Source organism: Corylus avellana, chromosome 10 (assembly GCF_965113065.1).
Source record: "Corylus avellana chromosome 10, dhCorAvel1.hap1.2, whole genome shotgun sequence".
Taxonomy (NCBI): domain Eukaryota; kingdom Viridiplantae; phylum Streptophyta; class Magnoliopsida; order Fagales; family Betulaceae; genus Corylus; species Corylus avellana.
In genome coordinates this window covers 6,836,716-6,851,791 of record NC_142499.1, presented here as the reverse complement: position 1 = coordinate 6,851,791, position 15,076 = coordinate 6,836,716, and the positions used below count along the sequence as shown (strand labels likewise).

General features: G+C 34.2%; 2 protein-coding genes across 4 annotated transcripts in view; both read right to left on the bottom strand.

Annotated features, from left to right (window-relative positions):
- Window positions 1-7,033: 7,033 nt before the first annotated feature.
- On the bottom strand, window positions 7,034-7,828 carry LOC132162246 (dof zinc finger protein DOF3.5-like). The gene has a single exon (XM_059572507.2). The coding sequence runs from the start codon at window positions 7,826-7,828 to the stop codon at window positions 7,034-7,036; it is 795 nt and encodes a 264-aa protein (XP_059428490.2).
- Window positions 7,829-10,466: 2,638 nt separating this feature from the next.
- EMB2016 (mRNA methyltransferase EMB2016) overlaps window positions 10,467-15,076 on the bottom strand; it is a 36,884-nt gene continuing 32,274 nt past the window's right edge. For 2 of the 3 annotated variants that reach the window (XM_059606225.2, XM_059606228.2), the window contains 5 exons: window positions 14,035-14,218; window positions 12,545-13,945; window positions 11,692-12,441; window positions 11,525-11,596; window positions 10,467-10,944 (listed from right to left, as the gene is read on the bottom strand). In XM_059606225.2, coding sequence (XP_059462208.2) covers window positions 10,921-10,944; window positions 11,525-11,596; window positions 11,692-12,441; window positions 12,545-13,945; window positions 14,035-14,218 — 2,431 coding nt within the window. In that variant the 3' untranslated portion in view covers window positions 10,467-10,920. The remainder of the gene's footprint in view (window positions 10,945-11,524; window positions 11,597-11,691; window positions 12,442-12,544; window positions 13,946-14,034; window positions 14,219-15,076) is intronic. The other variant, XM_059606226.2, reaches the window with a different exon arrangement.

Here is a 15,076-nt window from a genome sequence, read left to right as displayed (position 1 = left end):
ATTACCCCTTCCGTTAGAATTTTTCATTAAATCTTGTTAAAATTTCCAAAATACCAATGTTTTTTTATTATAAACAAATAAAATAAAAAATTGTAAAGATTTAGGCATTTTTTTTTTCAAAAAAAAAAAAAGAAAAGAAAAACTAAACGAAAACAAAAACAAATTTGCAACATCTTTGCAATTTTTTTGTTTTTTATAAAATAATAATAATAATAATAATAATAAAAAGAAAGAGAAAAAAAAAAAAAAAAGAGTATTTTGGACATTTTGACAAAAATTAACAGAAAATCATAACGAAAATGGGTTATTGAAAGTTGGATACCCTTAATTCAAAGTTTTTAACCTTGAAGGGTAGTATATATATATATATATATATATATATATATATATATATATATATATATTAAGAATTTCATGAAATTTCTCCTAAAAGTTACAATATCCTTAAAATACACTTTGTTATGATCATAATTAATAATTATCTCACTCTTATGAAAACCTTTTACGATAAAGATGGAAATCTTTAAATTTTATATTTTGTAAAGGAAATAAGGTCAGTATGGCCGAAACGCGCAAGTCCTGCCATTGGCCTAATTTTCTTAATTTCTCTTCTCAATTTTCTCTCTACCGGCGGCGACCCCTGCATGCAGTCTGTATATTGCTGCAGCCTGCAGGTTTAGACCAGGTTTTAAAACCAACAAATTTGGTGGTTTTCTTTTCACGTAATTGAGGAGCGGTCCAACTCCATCACCCAATTAAGAAGGAAAAAGTACTCCACCCTTTAGACTATAGACTTTCTCATTTCTTTAACCTTTTCTAAACCACAAGATTAAATAGTCCTGCATGCCTCTATTAGTGGTACTAGAACCTCTAGAATCTGCATTAATTTATGAAGTATGATGGGGAAACTCAATAAGCAAGTCCTTTTGGATTCACTCATGCAGAATAAACTTCGGATTCGTGCATTGCACCCTCAAAAGTTTTTGTACACGGATCAGGATAAATCACTAACTTTTACACCGAAAGATGTGGCTCTAAAAGAAAGTTTGCACCTTTCAAGTCTCGAATTTGAGATCTAAATTTATGAGGTGATGCTCATTAATACCACAAGTCTCGACCAGTATTATTCTATATTATATATTAAAGAATAGTTTTAACCTCTAAAATTTTTGAAGTCGAAAGTTACAAGGAAATTAGTATGACTTTTCCACAGCAGTCAATCACATTTCTCAATTGTCAACAGCTAGCATTGCCTTTTCAATATCATCTCCTATCACCCACCCTTAATATGTCACTACAAAAAAATGTGTGTTTTTTGACGTGGCAAACAGTAACTTATGTTTGCCACGTCAAAAACTTTTGACGTGTCTAAGCAAGCACGTCAAAAAAAATTTTGTTGACGTGTCTTTTTTTACACGTCAAAAGTTTTTTGACGTGTGGAATTGACACGTCAAAAGTTTTTGACGTGTGGAATCAACACGTCAAAAACTTTTGACGTGTCAATTTGACACGTCAAAAACTTTTGACGTGTAAATTTCACACGTCAAAAACTTTTGACGTGTCAATTCCACATGTCAAAAACTTTTTTTAATAAAAAAAAAATTAACAATAATTTTGATATAAACAAATATGCATTAACAAACAATTAATGTTAATTGGCATAAAAAATTAATTTTTATTGTCATTAGTATAAATTATAGTTTATTATCATTAGTATATATGTATGCATGCGTTAATTGATCAGCCTAGTAATATTAATATGATAGCTACCCATATTATTCTTATAAAAATATATAAAACATACTTGTTACATTTATTTTATAAGACCTGCAAACCTCATATGGATTCGACAAACACAACATATGCGGCCGGTTAGTTGATACATTTAATTATATATCTATACATCTAGAATATTAATTTGTTTATTTATTTATTCTCTAATTAATTTTAATTGGAGAGAATAAATATATATATATATATGATAGAGTAAATACTATTTTAATAACATTTAAATAAATAAAATTTTATGAAAATAGTTTAAATAAGATAATATATATATATATATATATATATATATTATAAGTTTTTGACGTGCCATGTTTGGCACGTCAAAAACTTTTGACGTGTCATGCATGGCACGTCAAAAACTTTTGACGTGTCAAGCATGACACGTCAAAAACTTATATTAATTTTAATTATATATATATATATATATATATATATATCAAAAATAATTTTAATTATGATATAAAAAAATATGTAATAAACAACACTTAATGTTAAATTGATCAGTCTAGTAATATTAATATGATAGCTAGTCATATTAATTTTGTAAAAATATATAAAACATACTTGATACATTTATTTTATAAGATCCGCAAACCTCATATGAACTCGACAAACACAACATATGTGGTCGGTTAGTTGATACATCTAATTATCTATACATCTAGAATATTAATTTATTTATTCTCTAATTAATTTTAATTGGATAGAGTAAATATATGATAGAGTAAATATAATTTTAATAAAATTTAAATAAATAAAATTTATAATAATTTAAATAAGATTATATATATATATATATATATATATATATTATAAGTTTTTGACGTGCCACACATGGCACGTCAAAAATATTATATATTTATAATATTTTTATAATATATTATAAATTCATTATATTATATAATTAAAAATATAATATAATGAATCATATTATTTTTGTTTTATTATAATTATATATGAAATTATATATATATATATTAAATCAGAAATATACATATATAAATAAAATATATTTTTTATTAGTCTTTTGACGTGCCATGCATGGCACGTCAAAAGGCTAATAAAAGTTATTATTTTAAATTCTTTTAATTATATATATCACATATAAACGATATTATATATATATATATATATATATATAGATAGAGTTTTTGACGTGCTGGGTTTTGGCACGTCAGAAATTTTTGACGTGCCAAAACCCAGCACGTCAAAAATTATTACTGTTTCAAAATATTTTTTTTTTTTTTTTTTATTAAAAAAAAAATCTGGTTTATTTTTGACGTGTAACTTTTAGCACGTCAAAAATTTTTGACGTGCTAAATGTTAACACGTCACTAAAAAAAAAGCAGGATTTTTAACTTTTTTTCCCTCTTTTTCCTATCTTCTTTCCCTCTTTTTTTCCCTTTATAATTCTTTTATATCTTTGGTTCTTTCTCTCATTTCCAGACTCAACTCTCTCTCTCTCTCTCTCTCTCTCCTCTCTCAATCTCCCTAGCTTCTCTCTGCAGCCGGCCAACTCCCTCTAGAGGGAAGAAGAAAAAGAAGAAAAATAAAAGGAGAAGAGAAGTAGATCTGCAAAAAAAAAAAAAAAAAAAGGAAAAGAGAAGAAGAAGAATAGAAGATAAGAAGATTTTTTGGGTTTGGGTTTTTTATTTTTCAGGTTAATTTTTTTATTTGGTTTTTGATTTTTGAAGATTTTTTGGTTTTGAGTTTTTGAAAATGAAGGAAAGAAGAGAGAGTAAGAAAATGGAGAAAAGAAGAGAGGGAGAGAGCTGGGGGGGAGGGGGGGGGGGGGGGGGCAGTAACGAAAATGAAAAAGAAGAAAGAAGAGAGAGAGTAAGAAAATGGAGAAAAGAAGAGAGGGAGAGAGCTGGGGGGGGGGGGGTGGGTAACGAAAATGGAGAAAAGAGAAAAGAAGAGAGGAGAGAGCTGGGGGGGGGGGGGGGGAGAGAGAGCTGACCATTTAATTGAAAAATAATTTAAATTAATAAATTTTTTAATTAAAAAAAAAATTTAATTAAAATATTTTTTTAATGGCCAAAATTTTTGACGTGGCAAAACTGACACGTCAAAAATTTTTTGACGTGTCAATTTTGCCACGTCAAAAATATTTTTGACGTGGTAGTGTTGCCACGTCAAAAAATTTTTGACGTGCTAAAATTCAGCACGTCAAAAATATTTTTTTTGACGTGTTACTCCCGACACGTCAAAAGTTTTTGACGTGTCACTGTAGACACGTCAAAAACCCCAGTTTTTTGACACCTACCCTTTTAACGGTCGATAAACGTCAAAAACGACGCGTCAAAAGAGGTTTTTGACGTGTCAATACCATTGACACGTCAAAAACCTCTAGTCAAAAACTAGCCCCATTTTTGTAGTGTGTGGAGGAGATTTGTTTTACACTCCTACTAGGGATGGCTTACTCTAAATTAGACTTTGGAATCTACCCTCAAATGTACTTGATTGAGAGCATCTTTTCTAAGTTCAAATTACAACTACTTTATGTTGCGTGTTACTTACATCTAATATATCTAACATATCCGATGTACCGTTTACCATAATATTTAATGGAATATTAAATAAGTATTTTTTATCGGCTTAAACTTTTATATTATATAACTATAATATATATTATATAATATACATAAAGACAAATAACGATTAATGATTTTTTCAAAACTTTAAACATAAAACCGTAACTATCTAGACAGTTAGCGATTAGGGGTCGACGGGCGGTTATTAACTGCAATCACCCGCTTTTTAACTCCTACCACAAACACCTCTAGATGCCAATAATTAAATTAATTTTCTCCTAGTTGATCGTCTACGTCATATTGGGTGACCATGTCATGTGTCTTCACAATCCACGCCCCCCACTATTGTTGCACGCCATGCGAAGGGGAGAAGGTGAGTAATTTAACCCTCACGTCGTCTACCACGTTGCCAAGATGAGCGATCCCTTAAATTAATATTACTCTGCATTTATATATTATATTCTAACCGAACTTTTTAATTCATATAATATTCTACCATTTGACTGGGTGCTTTTTTTTTATAATTTAATTTAAAGATATTGGATTTTATCAGACCGAATTTTAGACCCTTTAGCCGAGACGATAGAGAGGATTCGTAATTCCGATGATGGGAGTTATTTTCTTGGATCACGTGCTTATCTTGAATTTTCCAACCAAACAAAAATAATAATAATAATAAAAGGAGTTGATTTTGGCATCTAAAATTTTTCATGGTTTTGACGGGCACCTGGAAGCTGGAACATGTGGTCTGAAAAAGGAATTTTGTGTTAATTTTGAACCACAAATTTCAAGGCTGACTTAATAATTAATATGGTCTTGAGTGCCACCTAGAACACGTGGTTCATACAAATTCCACGTAGCATTTATTAATGGCTTTACTTTATATATAGGGTTTTGAATATGCATGATTCTAAGGTCAAAACATACTAGAAAATTCTCACTAAATTAATTATAATGCAGGTCCACGTACGTCCGAGGGACCTTCCACGATCGATCTTTGCAATTTGCACCCTTAATTTGGTATACTTCTACTTCTTGATAACTTCTTCTACGTACCTTTGTAGAAAAAGACGTAAGTGTTGCCTATTTTGTGCTATATGACTTCTATAGTTCCGTCATGTGCAAAAATGTACTACTGCAATAATGGAATAATTTATTTATAGTTAAATAAGAATTAATTAAAAAAAATTAGAAATACAATAATTATAAAGTCACATAATATTCTTAGCATATTTACAATAAGAAATATATTTGGTAGCAAATACTATCATAATTTAGGTGGAGAATATTTCCGTTTATGATAATAAAAGACAATACATATATAAAAATAATACCAAAATATTCTAAAACCTTCAATATTTATAAATAACATCTTCTAGGCTTCTAGCTAGGATCGAAAGAGACATAATTGAATTATATCATATATGCCACGTGTATATATATATATATATAACAAAATTGCATGTCAATATGATCTAGACAGGATTGTAGTCTTTTGCCCTCTAATTTTTCGAATACCAAGTACTTTTCTTCTCTAGGATATTGTAGGATTCCAATTCTAGTTTCCCGTTGGTTTGGAGTTTGAAGTTACTCACAACGTGTATTTGAATTTTATAAGGATGTCTTTTCCATTTGGTTTATTGTCGTCCCAGTTGCAATATTAATATCTAAAACTATGGCAGCCCCAACCCTAGCTAGCTACCTACCTACCTGCCATGAGAGCTTGAATGCCTGTGCTGCATGTTGAACTTTTATTGGCCCGCAATCAAAGCTGATGGAGGAATCATTGGTTGCAGATCAGCTGAGAATCTGAGATTGGTCATACTAGTTGGCAAAGAATACATGGACTAGAATCAAAGTTGTAGGCATGCATGTAGAATAATCCCCTCTTTTTTTTTTTAATTAATTATGTTGTAATTAATCTGTATAATGCCATTTGAATGTGTTGATTAAGCATGCCATGATCAGCTAGCATTCATCATACGCCAAGAATGAGCTCTATTCATGAAATTCTTAGTTGTAATATTAAGAATTAATGGCTTTATTTTCTTATTTATTATAAACAGTTGAATCATAATATATGTATTGTCTTTTATTCCAAGGCGTCATTTGTCTCCTTACACTTCAAATTCGTCTGGAGTTCGCATACATAATTATAACGATGCATCCATAAAACTTGTGTGATAAACATTACCAAAAGATTTGTGATTTTAGACACAATATATATTTTGCCTCAATAACTCAAAAAATATATATGATGGTGTAATTTGAAAGACCAAAACTTTGTGTTTAGCTTTCCTTTAGACACAATGTATGTTACCTCATCGATCAATGACTGAGATGTTTATTGGTGCAACCACAAAGAGCTAAATTATAAATGGGTACAACCACAAGAACTAGTTCTGCATTTAAAAAAAAAAACGTGACATCCACTATACAAATCGTTTGTTCGTGCACGATCATGCAACGAAAAAAAAAAAAAGGTGTTTTTATAAGCTGTTGGCCATGGGATACATAAAGTTTTTTACAAATGGATCATGAATCTCAAACTTGGCTATAGGAGTGATATTCTTGATATATATATATATAACACTCAATACACTTAAAAGATTATTTCAAAGGCAATTTCCCCATCCTATTCTATACAATATTTATAATCATATATAGTGAGTGAAATAATAGAAAACAACAAAGAAAATCGCACTCCCTGATCATGTTCTTGAGAAAGTATCATGATCACTTGACAAATCGAACAGGCTCCAATTAGAAATCAACGAATTTGGATCTTCAGCTTCTTGTCCAATTGGCAGCTGTGTTCCTTGAAATCCATGATTCACCATCATTGCCTGAGAACACGACCACACCACTTCTTGATCAGAGGTGGCTATGTCTTCTCCCGGCAATGGTGGCAATGCATAGTAATTGCTTGATGAGTCATACCCTCTTCTATCTTGCTGCTTCCGGATTGAATCAGATCCACTCAAACACATCTGGTAGTCACTAGCATCTGGACAAATTTCCCCTGCCAATTCAGAAAGATTGTGGCATCCAAAAAAACTATTTTCCTCCACCAATTGATCAGCACCAGAGCTCACAAAATTGGCCGGCAATTCCGGCAACTCGAACGGCGCCATCTTTGAATCCGGCTTTTGGCTCAAGAAGTTTGCATAGACAAGGGCAAGATCAATGTGTGAGCCATCAGGCATGATTGTGGAGGTAGTAGATGTTCCAGCCAATGAATTCCCCATTGGGTTATTTGGAAGCCTCCCATTAGCCACACTACTTCTTAACAGCTTCCCCGCGCCCCGTCTGTTTTTCCGGCAGCCGCCGCCGACGGGCACATTCCGTAACGATCCGCCTTTGGTCCAGTACCTTCTACAGCCCTTGCAGAAGTACCTCGGCTGTGTCAAGCTGTAGTTGTTGTAGTAGCAGAATTTGGTGTTGCAAGAACCACATCGGGGGCAGTTTGGGGATATCTCAACGTTTGGTTTCCATTCTCTTTCCATGGCCAGTCGGCTCACACCACCTCATAGGCTTCATGAAGATTCAAAAGCCCTTTTTTGTTTCACTGTTTGTGGGCAAAAGAGTTATATGCACTCTCATGCACATGACTTTGCATTGGAAATGTGCATGCCCCCCATGCACATGCATGAGAGTGTGAATGTGTATGTGTAGGAGAGAAATTGGGACTTTGTGGAGGTGTGTCACAGCCCCGTAGGCTGATACAGGGTGTCGGTGTTGCAATACGTGGCACGACGGTAATGATGGAAATGAGGGTGATAGAGGAAGCAAATGCCTCGAGAGTCGAGTGGCTCATTTTCTTAAGTTTCTTCAAATGGCAGACATTAGAGATTAAAGTAAGTGCATATATTGCTATATATGAGACTTTCAATGTCATCTATTGAGTAATGCGACTAAATGTGATTTTAAATTAGATTGCAAATATATATATATATATAGATATATTTGATTTGAAAACGTAGAAGAATTTGTATTTTCAAATCGCAATCAAAGAGACGTCTGTTTAAAAGTGCGTGATTTTGAATACTAAACTGTAATTTTAAATATCAAACTACAATTTTATTAAACGTTTAATTGGGTTTTTAAAAATTGCATTTTCAATTCGCACATTTTGAAATTGCAAACTCAAACGAGCCCTTAGATAATAGAATTATCTTTCTTTCTTTCCACTAGGTAGGTACCATACTATTAACTATTAAGATAAGGGTTTGGCTTAGGTGCGGTAAATTTCAAATTTAATTTTACTTTCTCTAAATGTATACTCTTAATAGTGTTAATTTGATTCTTTTAAAGGGAATCTCTTTTTTTTTTTTCTTTTTTTTTTTCCTTTTGGGTTGACATTTGTATTTGGGGCGAGACACGTGTATAAGTTCCTTGAAAATGAATGTCTCATTAGTCAGTTGTTGTATTTGTAAAATAACGAAGGATTTCTAGGATCATGAGCTTCTTGGATCATAGAATTTATATTCTACGTTTCATACTTTCATTCATATATATGCGGTGGATATATATATGATGATGATGATGATTTTATGGAGATAATGGGATTGTCAATCGTGAAGGCAGCTAATGAATTTTTGTTAAACACCCAAAAATAGTCTCATATATAATAATGAGGCTGATGATAAAAAACAAAATAAAAGATAAAAACCCAAACTATACTTGGACTAAGCTTAAATCCTAATTAATAGAGATTAATTAATAATGAGACATGTGTCGGAAGCCTCAGTGGGGATTTGGAGATAATGAGGCAGCACTCCTAGCTTCATGCCTTGCCGGCCACTCATTTTAATTGTTTTGCCTAGGCAACCCTCCTAGCTTCACGCGTTGTCATCAATTTTAGATGTTTCTCTCTCCATCTTGAAGGAGATTTCCAGCTAAGTATACTAGCTATCAATAAAGGTCATCTATTCATAAATTCGCCGTGTGCTCAAAAAGTCTCCAACATCCATCAGCAATTGTGTCAACTCTTGTGCATACTTGGTAGTAAAATAGGCCGATTTTCGCCTTGCACTTGCAAGCAGTTCTGAAAGGATAGAGTTTTTCTCCAAACTGGGTTGAAAGAATTTCCTTCAACCTATTCTATAAAAGTGATATATGTTCTTTAAACATATGAAAAGCACATGTTTTTTTAATAACAGAGACAGTTGAAATAAATCTTATTAAAAACGCATGTGCACCTCACATGTTATTAAAAAATTGGATATCAGTTACTTTTATAGAATAAGTTGAAAAAAATTCCTCCAACCCAATTTGGAGGAAAACTCTCATAAAAGTTATGTATCCATTTTTTTAATAACATGTGAGGTGCACATGAGTTTTTAATTAAATTTATTCTAACTTTATCCCTACTATTAAAAAAACACGTGTTTTTCACATGTTCAAAAAACACGTCGCTTTTATAGACTAAGTTAAAGGAAATTGTCCTTTCTAAAAATTCTCATTTTCTTTCTTCTTTGAGAATTAAGAGCGGCTAAAAACCCTCCTTTTTAGTCCCTTTTTTCCTTTCCCCGTATTGGGTAAAAAATACAAATAAAAAGACTTTGGATCAGCTCCCAAACACCAACCAAATCAGGATTGAGGATTGATTGTTAATGTAACTGGGGCAGACAAAAACCCACTACTTTACACGAAGTAATAACCCTCTAAACACATGCTATATATATATATATATATATATATATATATATATATATATACACACATTTGCTTGATTGATTGGATTATACACTTCTATATGAGTATCTTATAGTCTTCCATATACCTGATATATACTCATTGATTCATATATCAAACACCTAGAATAAAATGAAAACATTCTCTGAAAAAAAGACCAACACAACGTATTTGGGGATGTATCCCAGACAACTGTGCCATAATATTCCTACGCAATACCACTCTGAAAACTCAGAAAACGATCCTCTACATTTCATTTGAAATAGATAATATTCAATTAATGTATTTTTGAGAGGTAAAATTTTCATTTTAATTTTTTAGACAATTTTACACCTCTAAAATACATTAACTGGATACTATGAAATGGAGAGGATCCTATTCCTCTGAACTCGGACCTACTCCAATCCTTTCACAAACTAAACCTTTGACTTCTGTGGCTATCACATGGAAAACAATGGGAAAATCTATGCACCATAACCTTCACCATAAAATTTTCTATATACATTTTGAGTTACTAGAAGGAATGTTGCTCTCTACAGTCACAATACAACAAACAATGATACCATACACCTGTTTCAAGCGGATAGCAATCCTCCACCTTGCAGCTTGTCAAAAGCCACATCTTCAGCTTAATACACCCCTAAGAAACTCAGATGATTGGGAGGCAATTTAATTCAAATGTAAACTAAAAAGATACATGTATATCGTACATAAATGAAAAAAATAATGCACTTGGACATGATGAACAGAAGAACGACGCCGGCAGACATTTGTAATTCTTGCAGCATAGAACAATGGCTACTGGGGCAATGACTTCATACATACTCGACCAGTAGTTTCCATCGTATGAAGTAAACCCAGGACAGATAAAAGTTCATCCTTCAATTCCTCTACCACCTTGCTATAGCTGACCACCCAACCTTTCCTGTTAAACCACCAAAAAAAAAAAAAAACTCTAATTAGAGTAAAAATAGTATATAAAATATTATAATATACTGCCAGATAAACCAAAACTTTTTGATAAGTGCCAGAGAAACCAAAACTTCTAATGATGATGTGCGTAAAATGATAAAGGCATCAAAGAGGCTAATTCATGACCCTCCAAAGTAATAGAAATTGCAGCAGACCAGAAATGATAGTGATAAAGGTCCCACAGCATGATACTAGAAAATTAGGACAAGATGTGAAGTAATAAATGGGATTTCGAGAGAAAACTTTCTAACTTGGCTACCCTTTCTATTGTCAACCAAAGATAACAATTCAAAATAAAAAATAAAGTCTCAGAAGAAGCCACTAACAACAGTATATGCAACAAGGAGAACAAACCTAAAATATAAAGCTAAAAGAAGACACTGGTTTTTTTTTTAATGAATAACACTATCAAACACATGTAGTACAATATTCTCTTATCTTCTTCATTGTTGATCAGCAATGAATGCTAGCAAAGTAGAAGAAAGTTAATAGATGTGAAGTGTAAATCTTTAAAATAATGCTATATATATAACCTGAAGCATCTGCATTAGTTTCGGATGCTGCTCCAGAAGCTGGCAAAGTTTATCCCGGTCACTTAATAAAGACTGCCATGAAAGAATAACAATAATTATAATGAACAAAAGCAATACTGGTAATCCCATATATTGAGTTCTTTGACTTGAATTACATGTAAAAATACCTGAATAGCTTCTGGAGATTTAAAGTACTCATGTAATGACATTCCTGAATCCGTTTGCTGCTGGATTGCCACCTCCCCTTGCTGATGTAGAACTTGCTGTTGGGCATGTTCAATTTGCCTCTGTTGTTGTGCATGTGAAAACTCTTGCTGTTGAGATTGATAATAGGTAGTTATTGAAGACATTTGTGAATGTTGCAGCATCTGCAGCGGATGCATTTGCATTTGAATTTGATTTTGCAAAGACGCCCCTTGCTCTAACTGTTGAGAAGCTTTAATAGGTGGCCTAGGATGCTGAGGTGGCTGTGGAGGACGTGGAAGCTGGGGGGGCTGCAGTGGCTGCAGCTGAGCAATGGAATGTATTGACGGCATGGAAGGCTGGGGAATGGTGAGACTCTGCAAGATACTTGGCGGGTTTTCACCCAGCTGCTGGTTTGGGGTGCTTCCGTAAAGAGTCATGGGATTTGAAGCTGGTCTATTGAAACCCAAAGATGACATCAAGGGAGGTGGTGGATAAGAACTTGTTCCGGCAATTGTCGGATTGTACGGTGAGGATGAGGAAGTAGAAGTTTTCATAGATGGTAAATTATAGGGGCTAGATGAGAATGGAGGTGGTGTAGGAGGAAGTGGAGGAGGAGGCCTAGCAGATCTGGGAGAAGAGATAGAAGACCGTGAATACTTGGAATCTGGCATGGGAAGGGAAGATGCCAATGATGTTGAACTGTTGTTGAATGGTAGGTAATCTGACAGAACCTGCAAAGAAGAAAAGACATTAAATAAAATAAATCCAGATAAAAAAAACAAAACAGCAGTGGATGGAAATGCTGTAGCAAAATTGTGAACCTATTTTGCTTACTTGGAAGGCCATGGGAAGCGACTGCTGTACATCAGTTACAGGGTTAATAAATAAGGATGACTGACTTTGAACTAGATCAGAAGCTTGAGATATTACAGGTGAAATTGTTGGAGGAGGTGGCATTGGAGGTAAAGGTGGTTGGTTTGGGGGAAACCTCTGGTCGTACAGTCCCTGAGATCCTGTCGCTACAGGTACATTAACAGCAGTATGTGGACTGTTCTTTAGATACATATTTTGTGGAGTTATCCTAGGCTCAACTGGTAATTGTACAGATGATGCTGATGCGCTATTGTAAACAGAGGCAGGAAAACCAGAACTACTTGTTGCTGCTGCAGAATCAAACCTATTGGAGGTTTTAACAGGAAAAACATTTTTTGTCTCATCAGACTGCTCAAGATACTTCTTATCTGAAGAAACACTTGATTCTCGAGTCAATCGCATTTCGGGACGCGAAACTGACATCCTCGAAGAAAACTCACTTTGGGTGTTTTCATCAACATTAGATGTGATTGGTGTACCCATGTGAGAAAATTGGCTGCTTTCATGGATATCACTCTCTGTCTCTTCAACAATAGAGTGGGGAGAACTTTGGTCAACTATGACCGGGGCAGGCTGCTGTAGATTATCATCTGGCTGAGGAAAGGGCAATTTGTCATCAGATTCGGACTCCTCTCCATCAAAAACTATATCAATTCCCTGAAGATCATCATCTAGCTCTGTTTTCAATTGCTTAGATTTGAACTTCTCCACATCAGTGCCATTCTCAGGAGCTACATTCTTCACTTGTGCTGCCGCATCCCCAACAACTGCTGCCACTGGATTCTGGCGTTCCCTTTCTAAGGCCATAAATTTATCCACGTGTATTGAGGGTGGCCTTCCACCAGTAGATCCTATTCGTGGGATAGATATCACGTTAGAATTACTAGTATTATCAATACTTCTTTCTCTTGCAACATAATCATCCACATGCATAGAGGGCGGCCGGCTGGTATTTGGTTTCCGCCCCCTGAAGTTGTCCCTGCGAGTAGAACCAGAAGGGGCATTAGATGGTCCTGATCCCCGTGAAAATGCACCTTGAGCAACAATCTCAGCCGGTGAATTTTCTCCTCTAGCACGCTTACTTAGACCATCTACTGAAGAGACTTTCCTCTTTCCAGGAAGAGCTGTCTGTGACGATCTATCATCAGGACATTCCCACAGGAACTTGTCTCCTAGTCCCCCTAGGCAGAGATAATCATCATCCTTTTCAGCAATGCCATCTGTCATCCGATGTATCTTTGATGAAACCAGAACATCATTCGATAATAAAAGAACACCTTTACTAGAAAGAATATCTTCCACCTTAACAGAACCAGTAGGCTTCTGCAACAATAACAACAATGACTTTGCAGATTCTGTGACCTATACACCAATGGTAAAGTCAGGTAGTAAACAAGTAGTTGAGAGGAAAACAAAGAAAGCAAGAAAGGCTAAATTTCAAATTAACTGACCCGATGCAAAGTTGTGTCCATGACAGAGGCGGCTACATGGTCATCAGCAGTGATATTTGAACCCAACAGAGTAATCAATTCCTTTATGTAATTGATGTTTTCTTCAGAAAAGCCGCCAGTCCCATGCGTATCATCAGGAAGCCCAAAAAGGTATTTCAATGCAACAACACTGTCCAAGTTCAAACTAACCAACAAGCAAATTGTAAGTCTGACTAGTCAAATCACTTATCAAAAAAAAAAAAAAAAAAGTCTAACTAGTCAAATCAATTTCAGAGAATCAACATACAGAAAAATGACAATCATAACAATGATCAAAGATTACTCTATCATCTACATACGAAGAATTTGTAGCAGTAACTAAAGTTAACACCTGATAAAGCCTATGCACATACAGAAAACCAAGAGACATCTCAAAAGTCACTTCAAGATGTCTATAAGGCCTCTTTCTCATGAGCGTCATGAGCGTAGTGCCAATGCTACTTCCCAAAAGAGCTCGGTTGGACAAAAATAAATTATGGACCCCCAACTCTCATTCAGAGATAAGAGTACAACCTTAGGCCAGCTAACTAAGTGGAATTTGAACTCTTTACCAATATCACCCCACAAAAAATCACACTGCAACTTCTCTATGCCAATCGGGAGGGGAAAAAGATAAATGAATTAGGCATATTAGATAAAGTGATTTTAATTAATGTAACTTTGCCACCCTTTGACAAGTATATCTTCTTCCATCCAGCCAAACGACACTCTTATCTTCTCAATAATGTCATCCGATTTGGCCTTAAACGAAGCTCCCAAGGGAAGACCTAGGTATTTCATAGGCAAAGAAGATACACTGCAACCACAATGCTAGCCAGACCTTCAACATTAATGACATTCCCAACGGGGGCAAACTCTAATTTAGCCAAGTTGATCCTCAAACCAAAAACCACTTCAAAGCATAAAAACAAACAAGGCAAGTTGCGAAGATGATCTGGATTTGCCCTGCAAAATATAAAGGTGTTGTCCGCAAACAAAAGGTGAGAAATATTGATGGAACCAC

Coding starts and splice junctions, on each gene's coding strand:
- LOC132162246 (XM_059572507.2), bottom strand. CDS start 7,828: ATGGAAAGAGAATGGAAACCAAACGTTGAGATATCCCCAAACTGCCCC.